The sequence below is a fragment of the Stylophora pistillata genome, chromosome 3 (genome assembly GCF_964205215.1).
Source record: "Stylophora pistillata chromosome 3, jaStyPist1.2, whole genome shotgun sequence".
In the NCBI taxonomy this organism is placed as follows: domain Eukaryota; kingdom Metazoa; phylum Cnidaria; class Anthozoa; order Scleractinia; family Pocilloporidae; genus Stylophora; species Stylophora pistillata.
In genome coordinates, this window is record NC_142521.1 from 36608465 (window position 1) to 36633464 (window position 25000).

General features: G+C 39.9%; 3 protein-coding genes and 1 pseudogene across 4 annotated transcripts in view; 3 read left to right on the plus strand and 1 right to left on the minus strand.

Moving 5' to 3' along the window:
• Positions 1 to 3723: 3723 nt before the first annotated feature.
• On the plus strand, positions 3724 to 11007 carry LOC148735893 (uncharacterized; annotated as a pseudogene). The gene is made up of 3 exons (XR_015999069.1): positions 3724 to 4104; positions 8651 to 8714; positions 9562 to 11007. The product of XR_015999069.1 is annotated as an uncharacterized LOC148735893 (transcript).
• Positions 11008 to 12790: 1783 nt separating this feature from the next.
• On the minus strand, positions 12791 to 14399 carry LOC148735894 (uncharacterized). The gene is made up of 2 exons (XM_088754489.1): positions 14147 to 14399; positions 12791 to 14007 (listed from the first exon to the last, which is right to left on the minus strand). The coding sequence occupies exons 1-2, from the start codon at positions 14318 to 14320 to the stop codon at positions 12931 to 12933; spliced, it is 1251 nt and encodes a 416-aa protein (XP_088610615.1). The 5' UTR covers positions 14321 to 14399; the 3' UTR covers positions 12791 to 12930.
• Positions 14400 to 14565: 166 nt separating this feature from the next.
• The window catches only part of LOC148735895 (NLR family CARD domain-containing protein 4-like), a 105966-nt gene continuing 95531 nt past the window's right edge, over positions 14566 to 25000 (plus strand). The window contains exon 1 of the mRNA XM_088753228.1: positions 14566 to 14931. The gene's annotated coding sequence lies outside the window, so the exon portion shown is untranslated. The remainder of the gene's footprint in view (positions 14932 to 25000) is intronic.
• The window catches only part of LOC148735896 (uncharacterized), a 4800-nt gene continuing 3441 nt past the window's right edge, over positions 23642 to 25000 (plus strand). Inside the window, exon 1 of the mRNA XM_088753006.1 lies at positions 23642 to 25000. This exon is cut by the window's right edge and continues 43 nt beyond it. Within this exon, the coding sequence (XP_088609132.1) occupies positions 24284 to 25000 (717 nt within the window). The 5' untranslated portion in view covers positions 23642 to 24283.

Genomic DNA, 25000 nt, shown 5'->3' on the forward strand with positions numbered 1-25000 from the left:
CAATGAAATACCGGGTGAGTTTTCGCGCGACTTGTGATATTGTCACAAGTGAAGATAACGTTATCTTTACAAGAGAAATTAAAACCTTACTGTAGTTGCATAACAAACTGTGCCTTTCACAGCAAAAGTGAACATGAACGGTTTGGCTTTTTTATTGGTGTTTATATAATAAACAGAATATTATATGGCCGCTGGAAGATACAAAATTTCTCTTCTTGTACTGAAAATATTTCACGAGTGAGTGAAGCGAACGAGTGAAATATTTTTTAACACTCGCAGAGAAATTTCGTATCTTCGCGTGGCCATTTAATATCGTCTATCCGTTGAGATAGTTGAAATAATATAATTTGGTTTGCCCTCTATCAGATTGATTATAAAATTGTTCAATCTGGCTGTGATTTATTTCAACCTCTTTCATCTCGCGCCTTTCAGAGTCAGTACTCTATTATTCTGTTGGAAACGTCTTTAACTAGAACAGGAAATGCAAGTTCTGAGTCAACATTAAAATACTTAGTTGTTACTCAGTGTTCCATTTCACTCAGAACGCTAAGCGGATTTCTTAGGTTATTAGAGCGAAAGAGTTTAGCGTACATCCTAGACGTGACTTTTGGCCGAAATAGGCTCTGCTTTTCACAAGAAAAGTAGGCTGAGAGGTCAGTTTCAGTGTGAGCTGACAAATTATTTCCTCTTCAACAAGAAATGCGGTGCGAGAAAAGAATCAGAAGAATAATTCCTTGAGCTAAGATTAGCGCACAGACAGCTTTGTGCTTTCAAGTAGGCTTGTTTTTCGATCCCTTGCATTAATGATACTTGAAATTGAAGATTTTTTGAAAATCTGTTGTGATTTATAAAGTTTAAGTTGATACTTGGTGGTTACAGCAGGCTTAAATGCTTGTCTTTCTTTCTTGTCATTATAAATAGCAATTTAGCTTGATTTAATTTTGCTCAGCGTTTTCTTTTCTGTACTTTCACTTTTATTGATATATTAAAGGATGGTCGTGAAATATCTTTGTGTCTTTATAGCTAAAGAAAGTACAGATGGCATGAGAGTGTTTGAAAAAGACAGTAGACAGGACCTCTATCCTTGTTGCTCGGGACCAAAGCGCATTCATTGAAATAGCTCTTTTACAGCTGAACGCATTTAGCGCTGAATAATATTTGTCTGCGATTTTAAATTCAACAGACTAGTATGGGAAAACCTCTAGATGAGAGGAAATTGGTGAATTTTCATGGTTTTGATTTTGCTTTTTTTCTTCCTTTAACTTGTAGCAGAATCTGTCGGCCTGACTTGTGAAATACCAAATCCTTTCGCGTCTGACCTGTCTTAATGTGGTTTTGCTACTTTTTCTTGTTTGCCTGTTGATTTTTATTCCAGTTACAACTTTTTGATTTCGTTCCACAAGCCCCCCGTCCTCCCCTGAATTGTTATACACTGAACCATTCGATCAGCAGACACCAAGAGTCATCTTAGCATTGTCACCTCACTGCTGAAGTGTTCACTCATATCAAGCTTTGAAGCGAAGAAACCGAAAAAAAAAAAGAGAAAAGATTGTAAACAGACTTTCTTTTCGCCCTTTGCGCCCAGTTTCTCTTTCGCTCTTGCGCCACAAAAGCAAGCGTTGGTATCCCATGCACTTATCTTATTTCTCGTACACAGAGTCTAGATCTGCTATGGCTCGCAGATTTACTAACGTTCAAGTTACATCAGAAGAGTTTGGAAAACCCGTGCCTCACTAACAAGGAGGAAATAAAATCCAAGAGTGGTTGTTTTCTTTTGTATGTTTATAACACTCGTGCAACCGGCAAAATCAGCCACAGATAGGTCAAGACTACTTCATCAGTTAATGGTCGTTACTGAAAATCGCACCTGTGTCCAGAGCTACACTAACATCATGTTCTCACTTAAAAAGAATGAATTAGAACGGCCGCTTGACTTGACGTTTTATCAAAGAGGCCTGAGATTGTTTCAGGAGAAAACAGCAGAGCCAGGGAGGTCAGATGCTACTTTGTCGCAGAAATCCTACATTGAGTTCGTTTCACTGTTGTAACTTTGTTTCGCTGTTTTTGGTAATTTTTCCAATTTTTATTTGTTGAAGATCAGGGAAAGTTTCAATAGAAGTGATTCCTGAGACAGAATTTTCCTTTTAAACTGATGGATCGATCCACGGTGGGTGTTTGCCTCGAATGTTTTCACATTAATCGAAGGGTGATTATCAATATCTTACTGATGTCCTACCGTAAACAGCAGCTGATAAGCTCCCCCCCCCACCACTACTTAGAAGCCTCCCCCTTGTTAGACACATTCACCAGTAAACAACGAAAATAAGATCTAGCTGTTCTTTAAGAGATAGGCCCGAACATTGTATTATTTCAAATAAAAAATATGAAAAATTAATTGGAAACAATAGGTTTATCTCCTCTTCGTAATCATCTGAATTGAAATAATAATAATAATAATAATAATAAAACAAAACAAAACAAAACAACCAACAAGTAAACGGCCTTTTTAAAGTGAATCACATGCAGCCTCTTATGGTATGAAATCATTCTTATTTAGAAATGGTGTTTTCTTTTTTGCTGTCGTTGAAATTTAACCGGTCAGATGTCCAGGGAACAGGGTGTATTGCCTGATTCCCGTTCTCTTAATTTGAGACAGCCCAACTTGGACGTATGTTAATGTTTTTGGAACACGTGTTTTGTGGAATAACTGATTTCATCATCATCATCATCATCATCATCATCATCATCATCATCATCATGATGTTTATTTGTTTAAGCAGGTTGAATTTATTGGCAACTGTATAAGCTGATGTGGACCTGCTGTTTTCCCACCCAACCCACCCCAGGGGAGGACATCCAGCACACAGTAATCTCGTGCGTGGGAAACTAACGTTTCTTACCCCTTACCCTTTTTAAGAGACGGGACCTCCGGCTGTACGTCCTATCCGAGAAGACGAAACAATGTGAGTGAAGTGTCTTGCTTAAGGACTCAACGTTAAGCCCCAGCCAGGACTTGAACCCGGGCCGTTTAACCCAGAGTCCAGCGCACTGACCACTGGACTACTCACGCCTCTCCTGAGATACTGCAACAGCAAACGGAGTTGAAACAGATCTAAGTGAGTACTAAAATGGAAATTATTACACCTATTTCCTAACTAAAGAGCATAAAAGAAATGTAAGTGCAGACAAATTTGCCTTGTCTCAGTACATATAACTTGTCACGCAAAATTCAACAAGGTAACACTAAGACATATGTGACCTCTCACGCGAGATGAGCCTCACCGATGAGATCGAATGGATAAACGGCTAAGCGGTCAAACAAGTGATCGCCTGTAGAAATTATTTGAATTGATGGTTTCATTCAAAACGAGTGCTGACACAGGCGTGCCAAGGTCTTGTCTAGAGCCGAAGCGAAGGATTATTTCATGAAAGCGTCACGCGATGGGTGACGCGGTGTTAAGTATCGCGAGGTATTTGACACAATCTGTGAAAAGATAACTTGAAACGAGTCGAAACTTAATCGTTTGAATAACTCGACTTCGCTTTCGGCGCATTGAAATGGATTATAATTAATATTTTTATCATTGAATTCGACCGATTAAGATAAGGTACAACCAAGAAACTAGCACGCGAAAAGCATAGTTCTCAACTTCGGGTTTAAATTTCCATAATCCCAGCTTCCCTGTCACTCCGTCAAAAATGTGTTGCCTTGGTAACTGCTAACAATCTATGTCAATTACCGCCATTTCACACAATCACAAAATGCAGAATTCAACGAGAGAAGATATGGATTGCGATCACACCGAAAATGTTTCTACCATCGTTGCCAGAGTGCGAAGTGAACGGCTGATGAATTTTCTCGAACGGATAGCTCGAACCTTTTGAACGAATGATGAATATTCAAGAACGGATAGGTGGAGGCGTTCGAACGGATGATAGGGACCTTAAGCATCGATGACTTTGGGTGTCACGGACGTTCGCCGGAAGTGATTTTTCAGCTGTCGTTAGCCGTTGCTATGGATACACCGTCCGTGTCTGATGAAAGGTCACGTCGACAACGCAGGATCACTTAGTTTGACGTCCTGGAGAAAACGCAGAAATACAGGTGGATTAGAGATTAAAATTGCCGTACTTCGAAGATGATTTGATGTCATTCACTCCGATGACACATTAAATTTTCTCGGCAGTTGTACTTGTTGTTGTGTTTCACGGATTTAAGTCAGACGAATTACTACAACTCAATACAAACTCAACATCTCTATTTTCAACATGGCGATTGTCAAATCTACAAGGTGCGCACGTGGCATGCGTGCGCATATGTGACAGATACCGCGGGCCGGCATGCCCGACATAGCATTCCTCCCCCCCAAAATTTCAGAACTAATCTAAAATAATTGAGTTCAGTTCAGTTCAGTTCATAGGTTTAGTTTTTCAGGGGGTTTCCGCAGCCGATGGGGATAGCGCCTAGGTGGTGGTGTTGCAGAACTGCTGGTCGTGATCTCGTTCTGGCTGCTAGGAGATTTGCTCGGTTGGTTGGTCACATCTATGTCTATGGTTGGTAATTTCTCCATATCATTCGCAGAAGGAGGTTGTGGTTCTTCACTTTCGGCGCTGCATGTCGCTGGTGGAATTCCTACTAACACAGCTGGGTCTAGGTGTGGGGAGAAGTATTCCTTATTAACGCTCGGAGTTACTGCAGTCTCCTTGAGTTGATCGATATGTCGTCGCCATACTGTATTTGGTCCGACTCTGACTTCGTAGGATAAGGGTCCAGGGTGAGCTGTGATGATACCAGGAACCCACTTATCTCCGCTTCTGTAGTTTCGTGCAACGACAGCTTGACCTACGGTTAACTCACGGGTAGGGTTGTGGCTGGATCGTAACTCTTGGTCTTGCTGCTTTTCTTCCACTCGCTTCCGTATGTTAGGCTTCAATATGTCGAGTTTCGTTCTGAGGTTTCTTCCCATGAGGAGTACCGCTGGTGCCTCACCAGTCAGCGCATGTGGTGTTGTTCTGTAGGCTAGCAAGAAGTTTGCCAGTTTCCAGGAGAGGGTTTTCTTCTCAGTCAGTGCTGCGCGTAGAGCTTGCTTGAATGTCTGTACAAAACGTTCAGCGCTGCCATTTGTAGCTGGGTGATACGGCGCTGCCCTTTTGTGTTTGATACCATTATTCCTCATGAATGTTCTGAATTCGTCTGATGTGAATTGTGGGCCGTTATCACTGACCAGTTGTTGTGGTAATCCGTGTGTCGCAAACAGCTTTCTTAGTTCCTCAATTGTTCTTGCAGCGCTTGTAGTGGTCATTGGTATTACTTCGGGCCATTTTGAGTGGCTATCCACAACAATGAGAAACATTGTTCCCAAGAATGGTCCCGCAAAATCTATGTGGATACGTTGCCATGGGCGTGCTGGCCACTCCCACGTATGAAGTGGGGCGGTCTTAGGATTGTTCTGGGTGAGTTGACAGCCAGTGCATCCTTTTGCTGTTTGCTCGACTTCCTTGTCCATTCCTGGCCACCAAATGTAGCTCCTAGCCAACGCCTTCATCCTTACGATTCCGGGGTGGCCTTCATGAAGTTGTTCTAACAACTGTGTTCGGTACTTAGGTGGAATTATCACTCGAGAGCCCCACAGAAGGCAACCATCCTGTAATGTAAGTTCATCCTTCCTTCTGTAGCATGGTTCCAATTCTTTTTCACTGACTGGTGGCCACCCTTGTCTCGTGTGTTCTACCACACGTGATAATACCGGATCTCTCTGGGTTGCTTGACGAACCATATCTGCATTGACTGGCAGTACTTCGAGCTGTGACACTTGAAAAATTTCCGCTGGATCAGCTACTTCCTTGCTGTACGCCTTTTTCAAGGGTAGGCGTGATAGTCCATCCGCGTTTCCATGTTGGGTGGTGTTTTTGTACTCAATGCTGTACTTGAATCCTGCTAGGAACAATGCGTAGCGTTGTAAACGGGCAACTGTCATGGCTGGTATCCCTTTCTTGGGGTTAAGAATTGAGGTCAGAGGTTCATGATCTGTGACCAGCGTGAAATGGCGGCCGAATAGGTATAGGTGGAATTTCTTGACTCCCCAAACCAAAGCTAAGGCTTCTTTGTCAATCTGGGAGTAGTTTCTTTCTGCTTTCGTAAGGGTACGTGACGCGAAGGCTATGGGCCGTTCTGAGCCGTCTTCTATTACATGCGATAGTACGGCCCCGACTCCGACTTGTGAGGCGTCGCATGCTAGTTTCAATGGTCGCTCTGGATCATAGTGGGTAAGTACCATATCTGATGCTATGAGTTTCTTCACCGAGAAAAAGGCTTCTTCACACTCTGCGGACCACTTCCACGGCTTGCCTTGTTCTAAGAGCCTGTTCAGGGGGTTGAGGGTGGTTGCGAGGTTGGGTAAGAACTTATGGTAATAGTTTACCAATCCCAAAAATGAACGGACTTGTTGAACGTTCTCTGGCCTTAGGGCATTGACGACGGCATCAACTTTCTCTTGGGTCTTGTGTAGTCCGTATTGGTCCACTTCGTGTCCGCAGTAGGTGATCTTTGTCTGGAAAAACTCGCATTTCCCGCGATTTGCTCTCAGGCCATGTTCCTTTAACCTCTTCAGTGTTTCCTCCAGGTGGGCGAGATGCTCTTCGTCATCTTTTCCTGTGATTATCATATCGTCTAAGATGCAGCTTGTCCCTTCTATTCCTTCTAAGATTTGATCCATTGATCTCTGCCAAATGGCTGGGGCTGACGTTATTCCAAATACCAGGCGATTGTATCGGTACAATCCTTGATGGGTGTTGACTGTCAGGTACTCTTGTGACTCTTCCTCCACTTCCATCTGGTGGTATGCCTGTCTAAGGTCGATTTTGGTGAACTTCTTCCCCCCTGCCAGCTTAGCAAATATGTCGTCGATGCGAGGGAGAGGGTACTCCTCTGACTGCAGTTGGGGGTTTACTGTGATTTTATAGTCACCACAGATCCTTACTGTACCGTTTGGTTTGACGATGGGTACAATAGGCGTTGCCCAGTTGCTGAAGTTGACTTTGCTCAGTATTCCTTCTTCCTCTAAACGTTTCAGCTCAACTTCGACTTTGGGTTTCAAGGCATATGGAACCGGTCTTGCTTTGTAAAACTTGGGTTGACTGTTTTCCTTAAGCGTTAGTTTTGCTTTGGTGGACTTGAGTGTGCCAGTTTCGTTTTGAAACACTTCACTGTACTCGTCCAGGAGTTTCTCTAATTTCTTTTGGGTTTCTTGTGGTGTCTTCTCTTTTGAAATGGCGCAGATCTGTTTCCAGTCGAGTTGTATCTCGTGTAGCCAATCTCTTCCAAACAAGGCTGGGCCTTGTGTCTCTACCACGTACAATGTTAAGTTCTTAACCTGATTGTTGTGTTCCACACGTACAAGGAGTTTTCCTTCTGGTTTCATCTTCTCTCCTGAGTAGGTTTTCAAAATGGCTTTGGTGTCCACCAGTGGTGTGTCTGCGAATATTTCCTTGTATTTCTGCAATGGAAGTGTGGATATTGCTGAGCCCGTATCGAGTTCCATTTTCAGGGTGTGTCCGTTGATCTTTGGTGTAACCCAGATGACCTCACCAGCTGTTACTTGGTTGACATTGTTTACTTCTAGTGATGCCACAAAACTGTCGTCATCACATTCATCACTCATCTCAAAAGAATGCAGATTGGGTTTATCAACTTTTCTTCGTTGGGTAGTGTTCTGATTTCTTCCAGAGCGGCAAACTCGTTGGATGTGGCCCAGTTTTCCACATTTCCGGCATGTTTCCTTCTTGAAGTAACACTCAGATGATTCATGTGTGGTGCCACCGCATCGATAACAATTATCACGGGGCTTCGGCTTCACATTATATACTCGTGCGTTTTCAGTGTTTATTTTGTTAACGTCGGATTCTTTACTACCCTGTAACTCTAAGGTATCTTTTGCCGCAGCTTCCATGGCAAATGCAATTTCCGTCGCCTTTGCTAAGGTCAACTCTGATTCGGAGAGTAATCGTTTCTGGATAAGTTCATTGTGTAGTCCACACACTAGTCTATCCCTTAATGCATCATTTAAGCTCGCTCCAAATTCACAATACAGTGTCAACTTCTTTAATTCAGCAATGTAAGTACTTACGGTTTCACCTTCCAGTTGGTTTCTCTTGTGAAAGCGAAATCGCTCTGCGATGAGCAGTGGTTTCGGAGAAAGATGTTTCTGTAGAGTTTCCACGATGGTTTTGAAAGACAGGCTGGATGGTTTCTCTGGGGCAGAGAGGTTTCGTAATAGCCCATACGTTTTGTTTCCCATTAGGCTGAGCATCACTGCTACTTGTTTGTCTTCCTTAATGTCGTTGGCGAGAAAGTATTGCTCTACTCGTTCAACGTAGGCAAGCCAGTCGTCGTTAGTTTCATCGAAGGCTTCTATCTTTCCAATCGGCATATTGTCCTAGGCCTGAACGTCTCTTTTGTGAGTTCTGAAAATCTCGTCGCCAATCTGTTGTGTTTCACGGATTTAAGTCAGACGAATTACTACAACTCAATACAAACTCAACATCTCTATTTTCAACATGGCGATTGTCAAATCTACAAGGTGCGCACGTGGCATGCGTGCGCATATGTGACAGATACCGCGGGCCGGCATGCCCGACATAGCACTTGTAGTCATGTCAAGCTTGCAAGTTCCCGGTGAAGGAGGAAATTACGCTGGTCGAAGCAGATCCTCGAGGTTAGTTGTCATGCAACTTAATTTTTTTTGGACGAAAATCTCTGAAGTCTTGCAAGTAGCTTAGCGTAATGCGTACTTTGAGAAAAAAATTCTTAACCTTAGGTTAAAGTTAACTTCGCTACAACAGATTAATATCAAAAGTCGTCCGTTAGTTTTGTGCAACAAGCAGTCGGCAGTTCCTATTTTGTTTATCTTTTTTGCCCGGCCCGGCTCAAAGTGCGACATCTAGCTATACGAATGTACACACTTTTTTCTCTAGTAATCTTTCTTAAAGGACTATCTGAGATTGACGGAAATTAAAAAATATAATATCCGTGATACCGCCCAAACTGGTTTGAAAATAAAATGTGTGTTGCAGCTATTAAACTTACCCTTACACGTAAAGCATATTATTTAAGCTTAAGTAATAGAGCACTTTTTCCGTGTTTATATAGCCTCATCTAAACACGAGGTTGGTTGGGAGAATTCAAGACAGTTTTCAACTGTGGTGATTATATACTGGCCATGCCATTCGTTGGCCGACTGGTAGAATTCATATTAATTACTTTACTGACGTACTACTATCCTCTGTATAGAACATTTAAATTAGCCTAAAATCGCTGGGAAACGAACGATTTTCATCTTGGGAATGAAAAATATAAATTTTTACCAAAAATAGGGTGTACGCTCGAAAACTGGAAGTAATGCATAATTGGGGGGACTTATATTTACATATGCTACAGAGAAGTTTAACACTGCATTTTTTTAATCATATCAGATCAACTGGGCATGATGTTCATGTAAGCTAACTGGATACTTGTATACGTTATCTTTTAAAGGCTGAAATTTCATGCATTGTTTAAAACAGTGGTAAAATGGAATGGAGTGAACAGAAACACATTCTCCTGTGCCATGAAGTCTTGCAGGCTGAGCCATACAGGGCTAAAGAGAAGACTGGGGGCAGAGCACAGGCATGGGAGAAAATTGCCAACATTCTCAACAAAAGAGCAGAGTTTAAAGTTAACAAGAGGTCTGTAAGAGATCATTATATGGTCCTAGTGGAAAAATTAAAAAAAAAAAGACTTCACAATAGTTAAAAGCCAGTGGCATCAGTCCTGAGCCAACCAAGCTGGACAGACTACTCAAAGAAATCATAGAGAGAGCTGAGGCCTGTGATCAGTCAAGAGACCAGGAGGATGAAAACACAAGAGAGAAATATCAGAAAGAACAAGAGCAAGCTAAGGATATCAGGCTCAAAGCCATGGAGTCATTGAGTGAAACGAAGAAATGGTCACTTTCAGATGGGGATGGTGAAAATCAAAACAAGGCCAAAAAGAGGCAATCCAATGGAACTGAAATGGTGGCCTCTTTGAGGGAGCAGGCAACTGAGGAGAACAGGCTAAAAGAGAGAGATATAGAAATAAGATCTGTGCAGTTGGAGAAAGAGACTGAGAGGCAGCAATTGCTTGACTAACAGCATAACAGCCTGATGCAACTGCTGTTACAACAGCAGCAGCAGCAGCAACAACAACAACAACAACAACAACAACAACAGTTCCAGTAACAACAACAGCAGCAGTTGCTACAAATGCAAACCTACATGGCTCAACAGCAACAACAGCAGTATAAGATGCTTATGGAAATATTAGAAAAGAAAAATTGGAAAAAGAAGTGTAAATCCTCAAATATGAGCACTCTCCTATCCACGAAAATTTGAAATAAGCACCCTGCCCCCTTCCCTGGCCCAGATTTGAACATTAATACTTGCTTTCAATTCAGCTTGCGAACATGTTTAAAGTGAGCTGAAAAGGATCCCTCTTGAATAAGCACCCTACTGTTTTAACTCAAAATTTGAAAAAGTACCCTGAGCACCACTTATTTGAAGATTTACAATATTATACCATGAAACATATATTTTATGCCTTTATTTTTGTAATATTGTTGGATATCTTTTGAGCTACTCTTTTAAAACATTTTTTTTAAACTATGATTGTATCGGCCCCAACCAAAGCAACAGACCGGTACATATTAACTTCTTGATCAAAAGAATCACCATCTACTTCAGGTGGAGTCTGTTAGTGTGATGAAATTGACTGCTTACATATTTTTTATGCTTAACATATTTTTTATTGCTTGTGATGTCTTCATGCTTTCTGTATTACATTTTATATAATTTGTTGATGACACGATTTATTCATACCAGCATATACATTGTAATTACTTATCCTCAAAAGGTATATTACTGATGAGAAATTAATGCCATGTATAGAACTTTAAAATTTACATGACTTGCTATAATATAAAACTGGGCACATTACTTCAAAAAACTCTATGAACTTTGCCATACAGTGTAATGAGCATTTATAACACAAGCCCTTATTTTTATTTTGGTACAGAAGATTAAGTGATTAGACAAACAGAGTCCCCACAGTTATCATGTTATTTTTAAAAACTTGTAAGTACTTAAAAAGCAAATTGATATTTGATTTTTATTTGTCTGTCCTGTTATTAGCAATTCATTTCGTCCAAATCTGTGGATCATGTCACCCAAACGACATGGGTATGCAAATCTTTTTAGCAACAGTCCCTCTATGCAGTTGGCCTGAGTTCGTTGGTGGCAGCACAGACTCGCAGGTAATCCAAGGGCATTAGCAAGTCTAACAATGTCCATTTTTCTTACTCGAAACTCCTGAAAACACTCTGCTTCGTCCATAGAATCGAGATCAAAACGATCGTAGTCGGCGTGAGGAAATGATGGATTTTTGGAGAAACTAGCGTCATACAATAACAAAAATTCTTCTTCGGAAATAAAATGATGACTCCATGCTAGAGAAAGCATTTCTCGAGCTTCCTTTAAACTGGACATCGTCAAGATCGAGAGTACGCCAAGGATGTGTTTACATTTCACGGTCGACCGACAACGTCTGTAAATTTTGCTTAACGCAGTCATAGAGTCCTAAAGTGCTTACGTCACGTTTCCATAGCACCGGAATTCTGTGGTCTAAACAAACCAATATGGCGTCCCTAGCGTGACACATTGTCGTTGACCTCGAACACTTCAAGAGCTATAATAGCGCATTTTATCCTCCCATAATAGAAATAAGATAAAGAGAATCAAGATAACCTTTGGCCTTACTATTGAAGAGTATAATAAGCGGACAAAAGCACCTGGTGAGCAATAATTCGAGTCAAAACGCCACGGAGACGAAGTTTGCGATGGGCCAGTGTTTTCATCCAGATTGCAATCACACATCTGAAAGCCACTGCTGCCGATTCTTTTCGTTTCCAGACCAGAAAAAACATAAAACACTCTATGATAAGTGGATATCATTTGTAAGGTGAGTATTTTTCGAAAAATATATATTTCGATGCTGTACCATCGATTAGAAATAGCTGTTTTTTTTTTTTTTATCTCAAACTGATTCACGATTAGCTGTTTCTCTTTCTTGTCTTATTTCTTTTCTATTACTAGAAGCCCTACTGTAACAGATCAAATGGTATTGACATAGCTTTGGTCAAAAATATGATGTGGTCAGTTTTACATTTTTCTGATATTCATCTCCTTTATGTTCATTAATACAAACTACTATGTGTTCTGTGAAAATAGATTATAATGAAAACCAGTGACATTCTTAAATTGTCATTTCAACTAAATCCAGGTCAGGGGCATGTGACCAGTATGGAATTCTTTCGTCCAGTAGTTCCAAGTGTGAAAGTCGTGCTGGCTTAAAGGTTTTACTTTTGTGTCTGTGAAGCTGGGAGCCTGAGTCCAGGTGTATAAAACTAAAGCCACACTTCAATTAGCTTAAGGGATGGTGAGAGGTAGTCAGAAAAAATAACCTGTGCTGCATGGATTTTGTTTTGGCTCTCACCCCTTCCCTTTGCATTGCTATGCAAGCCTACTTAAGTGTGGCATAAGTTTTATGTACCTGGGCCCTGTTGAGTAACCAGGATAAGTGTTACCAGCTACCAGTAGCCATTGGTTGCAAAAAAAAATTGTTTAAGCTTGCTTTCAGGAAGAATGTAATTTATTATTAAGTTACTATGCTAAATGGAAAAATGTGGGTTCTTTATCTTGTGTCTCTATCTGAGTGTAGAATATGTAATGTTATATTAAGAAATTAATGTATGAAATTTAAAAAAATACCTTTTAACATTAGCTACTGCCTATTTACATTAGCTCCCACTCCCCCCCCCCCCCCCACTCTGATTATGTCCAGCATCTGTGCACCACTTTTCAAAGTTCTCCCTCGGTAATCTTTGGGAATAGTTGATGAAAGTAAAAATCACTCAAGATAGTAATATTGTGCTCCCAAGATTCATCTCGTTCAATCTTGATAACTACACTATCCTTTGTGGTCCATACAACAAAGTAGCAGAATTTGCGCTTTGTCAGGAACATCTGGCCTTGACACTGATGCCAGTAAACATGTGTGGTAGACAGCGTATAATTCCCTTCCTTCTCCTCCAAGTAAAAGTCTTTGTGCCCACAAGCTTCCTTGATTGTCGCATTTCGATGTGTGTAGGGGCACTTACACTCAATCACCGAGTCGTCTCCCACAAGTCCATCAGGGGAAGCACCCAGAACTCCCGACTCGTGTAGCCAAAGGCCGGTCTGTACAGGCGTAAAGTTTGTGATGTTGGTGAAGGATTTCAGGGCCTCAGTCTCATTGTCCTGTCCCCATGCAATTGCTTTAACTCCACTCAAGTTGTATTCCCCAAGTAGTCGCTTGATAAGAGACGGTGTAACTCTTTTTGCCTGGAGGACGGAGCCAAAATTACTGGCAGTCAGGCGGCCTCTACGAGCTTGGTGCCATGCAGGGCTGTTTCGCTGGCCAGCCGTGAGGGTGCTCACAACATTTATGGTTCTCTCCTCTACTTTGGCATTCTCAATCAAGTACTCTAATTGTTTTTCCTTCGTAGATGCCATAAGGAAACCTTCTGAGTAAATGATATCCTCAATCGTCTTGATCGGGAGAGGGGTAGCAGGTTGTGGTTCGGGACTCAAGATCCAGCAGGTCCCTGTAAATTTGCCATAGCGCTTTAGTTCGCTGTACAGCCACATCCGATCTTCTCGGCTAGGATCGCGCGCCAAAGGGCTGTAATCCTTCTTCTTCGGTGGCGCTGGAAACATCTGGCTTGCAGACTGTACGCTTTCTGCCTTTCGCTTTCGTTTCCATTGGCATTCCAGGTCCGTCCTGCTAAGGTTATGGATGCCATAAATAAATATGGCTGTCGCGTGACTGCACTTGAACTCGCCGCGAGGACACTCGCATTCTGTGTTTTTTATTTCAAGGTTTTCATCGAGATAAATCTGATAAAAAGATAATTCGAAACAGACACGTAAGTTGCAATATATATTCCGCAATATAAACATTAAATTGGAGGTGAAATCGGGGTTGGGAGTTCTTCGAATTGAACATACGTGTTGTGATCCCAAATTGGCAACTTACTGTGACTTTGTAGTCCTTATTTTTCATGCTTGCTTGGACTTCACCTTTGATGACTCCCCTGGAATAAATAAAGCTTTGGACATGGTCGGATTTGAAGTGGTTTTCTCCGCGATCAAGCGATTTCCGCTCTCCAGAAAAGAAAGAAACGAGTGAGCATATCGATAAAGACGCCATGTTTGAAGTATGAGTTTAAACTGTTTAGACCAGAAAAAAATGCTGTCATGGCAACGTGACGTCACACTTTAGGACTCTATGTCACGAACTCTGTTGGCGACAACGTCGTTCCCAGGTTCCCCCTCCTGCGAACGATCGAACGTCCGTGACACCCAAAGTCATCGATGCTTAATATTCAAGAACGGATAGCTAGAGGCGTTCGAACGGATGATGAAGTTTCTTAAACGGATAGCTCTAACGGTTCGAACGGATGATGAATATTCAAGAACGAATATTCAAACGGCATGCCAATCCAGTCGAACGGCCGGTGAACGGCTATCCGTTTAAAAACGGTAACCGTTCGGAACGTTTTCCCGTGATAGGTCACATATTCTTAAATAGTCAGAACTTCCGGCTTTCAGCAAAGATTACCTTATCACGTGACTGACAATTGAGCGGAATGCAGAGGCTTAGCTCCCTCGTAAAGGCCGATGGTGCGAAGATTTAGCTCAAGAATCCTTGCATTTCGTCCTTTCAGCTTGGTTCATGTATCCAAATTTCAGTTGCACAACGGCCGTTGCTTAGTTTCAATAAACGGGCATTTGCAATCGTCGAGTAAAGTGGAAAGAAAGGTATGTAATTGTCTGCCAACTTGAGTGAGCATGCATTGATCAGATGGTTTTACTGGATGTCCAAGATTTCTTAATCATATACGCTTGAGAAAATGTTAAATGGCACAGTGAATTAGCTTCTCGACTGAGTTTCGCAGGTCGCTATTCCGACAACACTTGTTTATGTACAAATTAGATGCCTTTGCTTACCATGAAAGTGAAAGTTGCTATAATCTCATTATGTTCCTGTTTATTTGGAGGGAATGTACTGATTATACTGATCGTTGTTTAAAAAAAAAAAAACATAGTTTACCCAGTATCTCATTGTTGTTTGTTTTTTCGTTTGTTTTGTTCCATATATTTGAGATTTTTCCTTTACTGAAATCGATTAACTTTGAATTTATTGGTTAGAACATGCGAACAGAAGTATCAATTTAACGTAAAGGATATTCTTATCGAAAAATGAAAGCTTAAAGTTAGAAGGTTTAAAAAAATCTGAGCCTTAACGATAAATTTCATTTAGTAGAGTGATATGTTAAAGCTTAAATGCACGTGATAATTAATGAATTACCTCAGGAATCTTACTTGCCGATACGTCAGTGCCTTGGAGAGTTTTTTAATGCATAACTATCAGCTTCTGCATTCTTAAATGTCATTGACTGTCGTTGATTGAATCATCCTTTAGGGGTTTTTAATGCTTAACCATCAGCTTCTGCATTCTTAATTGTCATTGACTGTCGTTGATTGAATCATCCTTTAGGGGTTCTTAATGCTTAACCATCAGCTTCTGCATTCTTAATTGTCATTGACTGTCGTTGACTGAATCATCCTTTAGGGGTGCTTAGTGCTTAACTATCAGCTTCTGCATTCTTAATTGTCATTGACTGTCGTTGATTGAATCATCCTTTAGGGGTTCTTAGTGCTTAACTATCAGCTTCTGCATTCTTAATTGTCATTGACTGTGGTTGATTGAATCATCCTTTAGGGGTTCTTAATGCTTAACTATCAGCTTCTGCATTCTTAATTGTCATTGACTGTGGTTGATTGAATCATCCTTTAGGGGTTCTTAATGCTTAACTATCAGCTTCTGCATTCTTAATTGTCATTGACTGTGGTTGATTGAATCATCCTTTAGGGGTTCTTAGTGCTTAACTATCTATATTCTCAACTGTCATTTACCTCAGCACCGGCTACAGTTGATTGAATCATCTTTCACTGAGGTTTAATTTTGATATAATTATTAGATGTGCTCGTTGTTCTTTCAAATATCATTGTAATGACACTGAAGAGTACTAAGTTTCAATCCTTACATGGTGAGAGACTTGAATACCTCTAGTCCCGAATGCATTCTTAAACTCTGAGTACTATGGCTTCACTCTAAACAATTTTCCTTCGCTCACTAATTGTTCAAACGTCTTGTTCATTCTACATCAAAATATACAAGGGAGCATTAATTTGTGCTTGAATCACTCCTATCAGCCTCTTAATACCCTGTATGATATTTATTTTATTTCAATTTACCATGTTTATGATTTTAATTTTACTTATGGACTTGGAAGTTTGTCAGTTTATTTTAGGGTACCATGTCATTTCTCATGCCATAATTTTAAAGCATCTTGTTACTAATCTGAGCTACTTGTTCTGTTCTCATGTCATTGTTAATTCAATGTAGAACTAGTTTTTTAATCACTTGGGTGTTAATTCTAAATTAAACAATCGTGATTCAATTTTTGCCAAATGGAACAGTGTAGTAATTGGGTTGCCTAAAAGTCTCAGTGATTTATAACATTTTACCCTTTCAGTGAAATAAGAAAAAGTTTCAAAGACCTCTCTTCACTGAAAACATAATTATCCTCTTTTATAAACAATCACCATTTTAGTTAGCAATTGTTGGATTTAGTAAATTATGAAGTCTTTTCTGCATTTTTGAGTGCCGGTTTGCTTGAAGGAAACCTTAAGGACATTGGTTTACTGGTTTACTGAGGAAACCTTAAGGACATTGCCTCTTGTCATTTTCTTTTAGGTCATATGCAGGCAATTTGAGGGGGGTAGGGATTTGAGGGGGGAGGGATTTGAGGGGGGAGGGGGGGTTACTGTTGATATTAACCTAATACCTATTTGACCAACCCTTTTCTTATGACAATTAAAATGGTGGTCAAACTAAAGAGAAGCTGAGGACCCCAATAATTTATACAAACATATTCTGTGGAACAACAAAGAAATATAAAATGTCGGTAAAAGTGTTTTTATAAAAAAAACTTTTTTGATAGAAATATTAGATACACCCCTGATGTGCTATTTTTATGACTTCTTAAATATGGAGTCTTTTGATGTTGTCAGTGATGCAGGAATGAAGAGTGATTTTTTTAGTATGGAAAGGTCCAGGGCATGCAATCAGTCCATTTAAAACTGCATTCTAATACACCCATTCAAGGTTATCCTTGACATGGAAAATTATTATTAATTTTTTTTAATAAAACAAAAATGAGAAAGACCAAGTAAACAGGCTAAGGTCAGAGAAGAATTTGATTTAAAACAAAAGCAAGTTTTGGAGGCATCCTGATGCCACTGAACTTTTGAGTACAAAGTGTTTAAAAAGCCTATCATTATGATACAAAAAAAGGAACTACTTTAAGAAAATAATACTGGTAGGCTATTTTTCTAACCCAACTACTTCTTCTGTCATCAGACCACAGAAATGATATCTTGTATTGTTTTTGATTGTTTTTTTTTTCAATCTATTTTTGGAATGGAGTCTCTGACAAAATATTAATTTAACTTTACAGTAAGGAACATCGTACTTGTGAACCTGCCATTATAGAAAGAAACAAAACCATGTGCGAACCACTTCAAATAACCTTATTAACTAAATATCACACTGAAAAGCATATTTCTTTTAAATCTAACAATAAAAGTGAATGTACAAAATTGAATTAAATATAATTATATGAAGAATGTTTGAGAAAGCAAATCTTTTTAACAACGAGTATTTAAATTTGATACTTAAGCTTCATTTGGTACAGTAATTTATCTTTATTATTTATGTACCTTTGTGACCTGTTTCTATGATTTGAGTTAGTTTTTTAATTTGTTGTTTATGATATATTTTAGTAATTGTGCATGTAAACATGTGATTGTTAAAAAATATTTTACTTCTTGTAATTAATCTACAGCTTTGTGAACTAACCATTATTTAATCAAAACTTAGTCATTAGCAGTTGGATAGCTAATTAAATATTGTTATTGTAAACATGATTAAGGAAGATGGTAATTATGAAAACAGAAAAAAAATTATTAGTCACACTGTGACTCTGTTGGTTGCACTCTGAGACCTGTTCCTTTATACTGTATTTGTCCATTTTATCTTTACAGAATTATTTTATATTATATATTTCACAGTTATACAGTGTATGTAGGTTAGGTAGATTTGATGTATGCAGGTCTAATATGGCAATCACTTTTTGTTGTGATTAACTTGATAACCAGAGGTCCACTCAAAAAACACCCAGACTGTGAGAGACAACCCTGTGTAGACATTGCTGTGAATACTGAGTAAGTTTTGAACATCTTCATTAATTACTGTATTTATTTTTCAAGTTTATACTTATGTTTTTATTGGTTCTTGAGTTTTTGTTCCACTCACTATCTCTAGTGTATGACAACTGAGGTAGAAGCCTGTTTTTGATTTTGCATCCAAAATTCAAGTACACTTAAAATTTAACTCATTGGCACTGATGAGCTTGGAGGAAGATGCCATAGCACTGTGGCAGTCGTGCTAACTGCCTACAGCAGGAAGGTTACCATGGTGACACAATCTCGGTCCACCCCCCTGGCACAAGTCATACTGACAAGTCAGTGGAATTGTTTATACTTGGCAGAGGAGGGAGGGTGGGAACACAACAAGTAGCTCACGTCGAGATCCACAACAATCTCAAAACGTACTTAGCACTACTTTACCCTGCAATTGCAAAAGGGTACCCCTGCAGCATGACCCCCGCTGACCAGTGTACCTCTATTTTAACCTTGCCTAAATTTCATTCAGCCTCATCTCATGTCAGATGAAGAACTTAAATCAAATTTTTTTCAATTATGTGTGCATTTATGTGTATACTGTAGTCACTTTAGATTGATTTGTTGATCCATATGTGTTTTGCCTCCTTACAGCTAAGTTCCAGAATATTCGAGTTCCATTTGAGAACCATGATCTAACAGTGGCAGGCTTTGTGACACCTAAGTACACAGACAAAACAGTTACTTTTCCCACAGCTGGTTGAATTTCATTGCTGTACACCAGATTAATCACCACCCAGTAGATTGGTGTGAACACAATAAACCGCACAATCTACAGGGTAGTGGTTTATCTGGTGGATGGTATTATTGATTCAATTCAGCAAAAATAAGTACCTGAGAGTTTAATACAACTGCTGTTATCATATCACAGGAGAAGCAACTTGAAGGGTGAGTGTTAATCTATTGACATCAATGCACATGTGCATGGTATGAAAAAATCGACCCAATTCAATTGTGTTTGTAATTTTTTTCCCAAAGTGTTTGAACCCTTTCCACCCTAACATCAGTATTCATATTCTTTACACTCTTTTCTTAACATTATCACATCCGTTGTACACAGAGACTACAGTAGCCTGTTAGGTTTCGGGCTAAATTTCTCCGGAAGGGAAGTTTGTTTGCGCGTACTAGTTAATAATTAGAAGAAACTATCAGCCTTTATTCATTAATAATTAGAAGAAACGACTAGGGTCTTTTTTCAAATTGGTATTATGGACAACACACAATTTTCACTTTATCTATGGAATCAAGAACATGTCCATTGACATAAAACGGATTCTATAACATTAAGGTGGTTAATTCTTTGCAAATTACGTTAATCTTGAAACGGATATTATGCAACCACTAAAAGTGGAACGAATGTTCTCTATAAGGAACAACTTTAGAGGCCTGGCATGACGCTATACTTTGATAGGGTGCTAGAGAATCCGCCCGAGACTGGTGTCATTTGCAGCGCTCTATCAAAGAATCCCGGCTTTTCAACTTGCTGTTGTCGGCTCTGATTGAGTAGCAGCTGTTGTCTCAAGCCTTCGACTGTCTTCTCCATGCCTTCATTTGATTTCTGCATTTGTGCAAGTCGTTGGTTGAGGGTTTGGTGCAGTCACATGAAATTTTGTCTTTTTTTTTCAACCTGTATCATTCTCGCTTTTACCATGTTCTCCATCTGTTGTCGTTCGACCGCTGCTTCAGCTTCCATCTGTTCACGGAGTCTCTTTGTTTCCTCCTCCTGTTTTGACCCAAGTATCTTCATCTATTTACCAAACAGGAAAAAGTTGAGGTCAGACAGCCATAAGAGAGTCATGATGAAGAATATAAGGGCATCTACCCTGGTTCCCCCTTTGTGAAAAAAACATTAAATGTCTCAGTCGCTCAGAATGAATTTCTGGGGAGAAAATCTTAAATAAGATCTATTCTTGCTGGTGTGAATCAACTAAAAATACATTTTAAGGGAATCGTAAGTGATAAGGTTTTTATGAGGTAATATCCACATAACATAGAAATTATGGTATGGTGAGTTTATTTTGGCACATCACAAAATTACATGGAATGAAAAGAAGAGAGAATGAGCTGTGCAATTTGGCAGATACTCACACCGGATCAAAATGTCTTACCTCCTTATGGCGCTGGCGATTTTCTCGTTGTAAAACTTTCGTACTTTTTCCAGAGAAACAATGAAATTTCACACCAATATAGGCTTTGTCCAGCAGACGACAATATTCTACCGCATGTAAAAATAATTAAAATCATATTCTTTTCATTACAACTAAATAATCCAGCCATGCTTTCTGACAAAAAAAAAACACACAAGAAAGGAATGCTATCCCATAAATTTTCCGTTCCTTTACTTCTCTGTAGAACATAAAAAAAAATTCCCATTTCGTTTGCCATTCCCCTATTTTCCATATTCCTTCCCTATCCACAATTTGATATTCCTCATTTGAAATTTTTAGCAGCGCCTACTAAAAATAAATATCATCAGTACGTCAATTAAAGGTGTATCATCAGTACCACAAGTTTTATCTTCTTTTGCTCTCGATAGGCTTTGGCTGCAATTTTCCGACTCAAGTTCTCGTCGAAATCCTTCAATTGTTTCATCACGCCCAAGTATTGCTGGGTTTCTGTCATAATTTCCTGGGATAAAAGTAGTACTTTTGCTCGTTGCTTTGTCTGTTGGTTTTCTTTACAGTAACTACCAAAGGATTATAAATTGTTATATTCTCTTGTAACTACATAATAATTACTTAGACCAAGAACCGCAATGTACTTGTAATAAAGGATCTGCATTCAATTGATATCCATATTTTTTTTTGTCGGTGAAACTATTAGCAAAAATATGTAAGATACAGATGAGGAGGCTTCAAACTCATTCATTTCTCTAATTTCTGGGTTAACTTTTAATTCCAAGTAAAAGCACTTTTACCGGATGAAATTCGAAGAACACAACAGCATAAACTTGTTTAGTTCCGGTGGCACGAATCCTGTTCAATGTTTTTGGATCCTGCTACAATGTCGTCGAAAATGACTTTGGCGCCTTCCTTTCCTTAAAGCTGAGCGAGGATTGGGTCCAAGTGTTGCTTTTTTAGTTGCTTAAGGAGAGCGTTACAAGCCTTTCTAGTACACTGATTATTTTCAGCCTGCCACTTAACATAATCTCGGTCAGTGATCGGCTAAGAAATCAAGAGGGGGAAAAGACTTTTACATTTACTGTGAATAACAGTCTTTACTTTTCAGTGGGGGATAGCTATCCGTGCTGTTGTTAGTTTTTGTTTTGAGTGTGTTTTCAAACAATAAATGAACAGTAATTGGCCGTTCTTAGGTTGTATGTCCAGACAGCTACTTAATATTTATCGCTTATTTTATTCGTGTAAGGTTTTTTAGATGCCGCCATGAAATGTACAAGCAATAGCCTCCATCTGGCGCGAAAATATGCACCAATAATGATCATCAAAAATTGTGTAACGACAGGCGTTGGCAAAAGTTGAGGAAAGTTTTGAGCCTCGGGGAGAAAAAACCAAGGATATTTTATTTGCCTCGTAGATCCTTTGCACAACTTGATTTCACTGCATTCGAATTCCGACCAGGTACTCTTGCCTTATCATCAGTGAAAACATAAACAGTTTGTCCTGTTAGTATTCTGCAAAGTATCGAAAATTTCATTCATCCCTACAAAAATGTTGGGAGAACAATGGACGAATTTTTCAAAAGTTCGTCGGAATTGTTGTTTTCTTTTCCAGAGTACTGAATGTGGTATGTTCAAACAAAGTGTAAAACTGAAACTCCTCACCATCAGTTCGTTCAGGTACCTCTCGGTTGCAGCGGAGTATATTCCGATTGTTTTAGCTTGTAACTGATCAGTTGCTTGGCCAAGAACAGTTTCATGACATTAACGAATGTCTACGGAGTCACAAGGCAGTAGAATCGACAATATTGAATGCATGGTGGCGTTGTAGACATGCATGGCTGCGTGCGTTGCTTCAGAACATTTATCAGCTATAAATGTGTCCCAGGCTAACTGGACATTAAGAATCACCCCGGCAGTGTTGATTGTCTTCACGTAAATTTCAAATAAAGGCAGCCAGACCTGGAAATAGGGTGGGTTTTCACGGGACAAAAAATTCTCGGTGTACTGTAGACAAAAGGTCTATAAAGTGATCTAAAATTGAAGCCATGGCATAGGATTGGGAAGGATGATTCAAGAATTAGGCCGTGATTTAATATTCCAGAGACTTAGTTTATCCCTCAAATATTGTTCTCAAAACTATTAATTTTTGAGAAATATACAGAAATCTATGAAAAGTTACGTGCTGCTCCTTAACGGAGATGGAAATTGAAAGAAAATCCAATAATAAGCTTTACCTTGACCAGTCACCAGTTCTCCATTGCTAGATCGCTGAAGCTGTGCTTAGGAGTTAGAGTAGTTTTCAACAAGACCTGAACTTTTGTATCCCAGAGAAGAACTCACTGTTGATCTGAATTCTGTTTCTATTGATGTTTTTCATGACCTCTTCATTTACAGATAGCAAAGGTAGTTTGAAGGCATGGAAGCCAGGGGAGAAACTCAAAATGCTTTCAGCGACTTGTTGGGTGTGGTCTGCCTGTCCCATTCCCTGATCCTTGAAAACCTTGTCGGATTAAAAGGCAGTTGTACATGTAATAAGGGACCAGTCAATATCTTCTGGGGTGGGAAGGGAGGGTTTTGGAGGGAAGAAAGTTTTCAAAAAGAACAGAGTGGTTAGTTATGATCATCAGCAGCGTATAAAGGAGGGACTGTAGAAAACTGACTGCTTATTAACTGCCAATGAGGGGGAAGGGTCATCAGAATATTGCAGAGCCTTATAGGGGAACAGGTAAATTTTATCATGACACAACCAAAATCCTCTGTCCCCCTCCCTCCAAGCAATAAACAATGAATGGTCCCTAATTGTTAGTGTTTTGACATGAAAACGTAACGAATCTGAAAGGACAAGGAAAAAGGTTGCCACACCTTTTTTCTCCTGTAGACGTACGAGGCTGTAATGTGCTTATTTCACGAGTCATTTTAGCATATCAACCCCAGCCACTCTTATTTAAATTTTGATGAACGCGGCTTATTACCTGACGCCTATTTACCCCTCGACAGAAAAACGACAACTAATTAGTGAGCATGTAAAAGGGAAATATTTGCATAATATGGCGGATGGACACGTTTTCCTAGCTCCGAAGGCTGATCGCTTTATCTCCAGGCCGCGGCTTGTTAGGACCAGTTCCTTGCCTGATTTGAGTAAAGTACACACTGACTCAACTCTGGTAGTCGCTGATCAGATTAATAACGAGAATATGTCTACTTCCGTACCCGAATACGGTTCGCTTTCCTCGTCCTTTGAAATGAGCGATAAAGAATGCATTAAATGGACGGTCCATCAACTCCCTGAAGGTGAAAGATCTAAGGGACGAACTTGAAAAAAGAAAGCTTTCTAAATCTGGCAGGAAAACTGAGCTGGTGAAAAGACTCAAGGGGTCGATTTTGTCAGGATCTGGTGAAATTCAAATTCCCCGCCAGAATGTCAACCAACCGTCACCTCGGCCTTCGGCTGTTATAAACCTGGACGACACTAGCAGCAGCCCAGAACAACAGAGTCACACATGCAATGGCTACAAATCCCTTAAAGATCTATACGACCGCTTGGAAAATGAGGTAAACAAACTCAAAGACTCGTATAGATCTCGATTAACGGACAGTAGAGAAATACAGTCAACCTGTAAATCATGTCAAAATCAACAACGGATACAGGAAGAAAATCGCGCTCTGCGAGAGCAACTTCAGCTAATGAAGGGAAATCTAAATAAAACAAAAGAGGAGCGAGATTCCCTGCAGATGGTAGTATCATTGCTAAGCAAGGAGCTCTATCACTTTCGCCTTGACAGCAAGGAAGCTTTTAAAGAGTCGCCTTCGGTTGATCCCAAGGTGTCGGATACAAAATGGTCGGATACAAAGGCGGACACAAAGCAAAACAATGGATCATCTAAATCTCAATCTTCCAAAACAACGAAGAATCACCAAAGCAAATCGAGCAAGAAAAAGCCGCCAAACAAGAGTTCTCACAACAGCTCTAATACTCTTAACCACAACCAAGAAAGATCCTCGCCGACCACCGTCATTATTGGCGATTCAATTATCAGAAACATACAAGGGTGGCAATTAGGGAAAGAAGTCGGCCACCGGGTTGTTGTAAAGTCCTTCGCGGGAGCTACAACAAGTAATATGTCACATTATGTGAAACCAACACTGGACAAGAAGCCGGACCAGATCATTTTACATGCTGGTACTAACGACCTTGGAAAACTATCCCCAAGCGAAATCGCCGATAACATCGTTGACCTAGCGAGGGAAATTGAAAGCTCCACGGACGCACAAGTAATAATATCAGAGCTGGTCACAAGATCGGACCTCTCAGCTGGCGGCGATGTTGATGCAGTCAACAAAAGGCTTCGAAAATTCTGCAATCAGCGACAGTGGCACTTCATACTCCACGATGACATTCAC

What these genes read in the sequence shown, in the direction of transcription:
- LOC148735894 (XM_088754489.1), bottom strand. Translation starts at nt 14,320, where the DNA reads ATGGCGTCTTTATCGATATGCTCACTCGTTTCTTTCTTTTCTGGAGAG. An exon ending in ATAAGGACTACAAAGTCACA is followed by an intron (nt 14,008 to 14,146) that starts GTAAGTTGCCAA and finishes TCTTTTTATCAG; the next exon opens with ATTTATCTCGATGAAAACCT.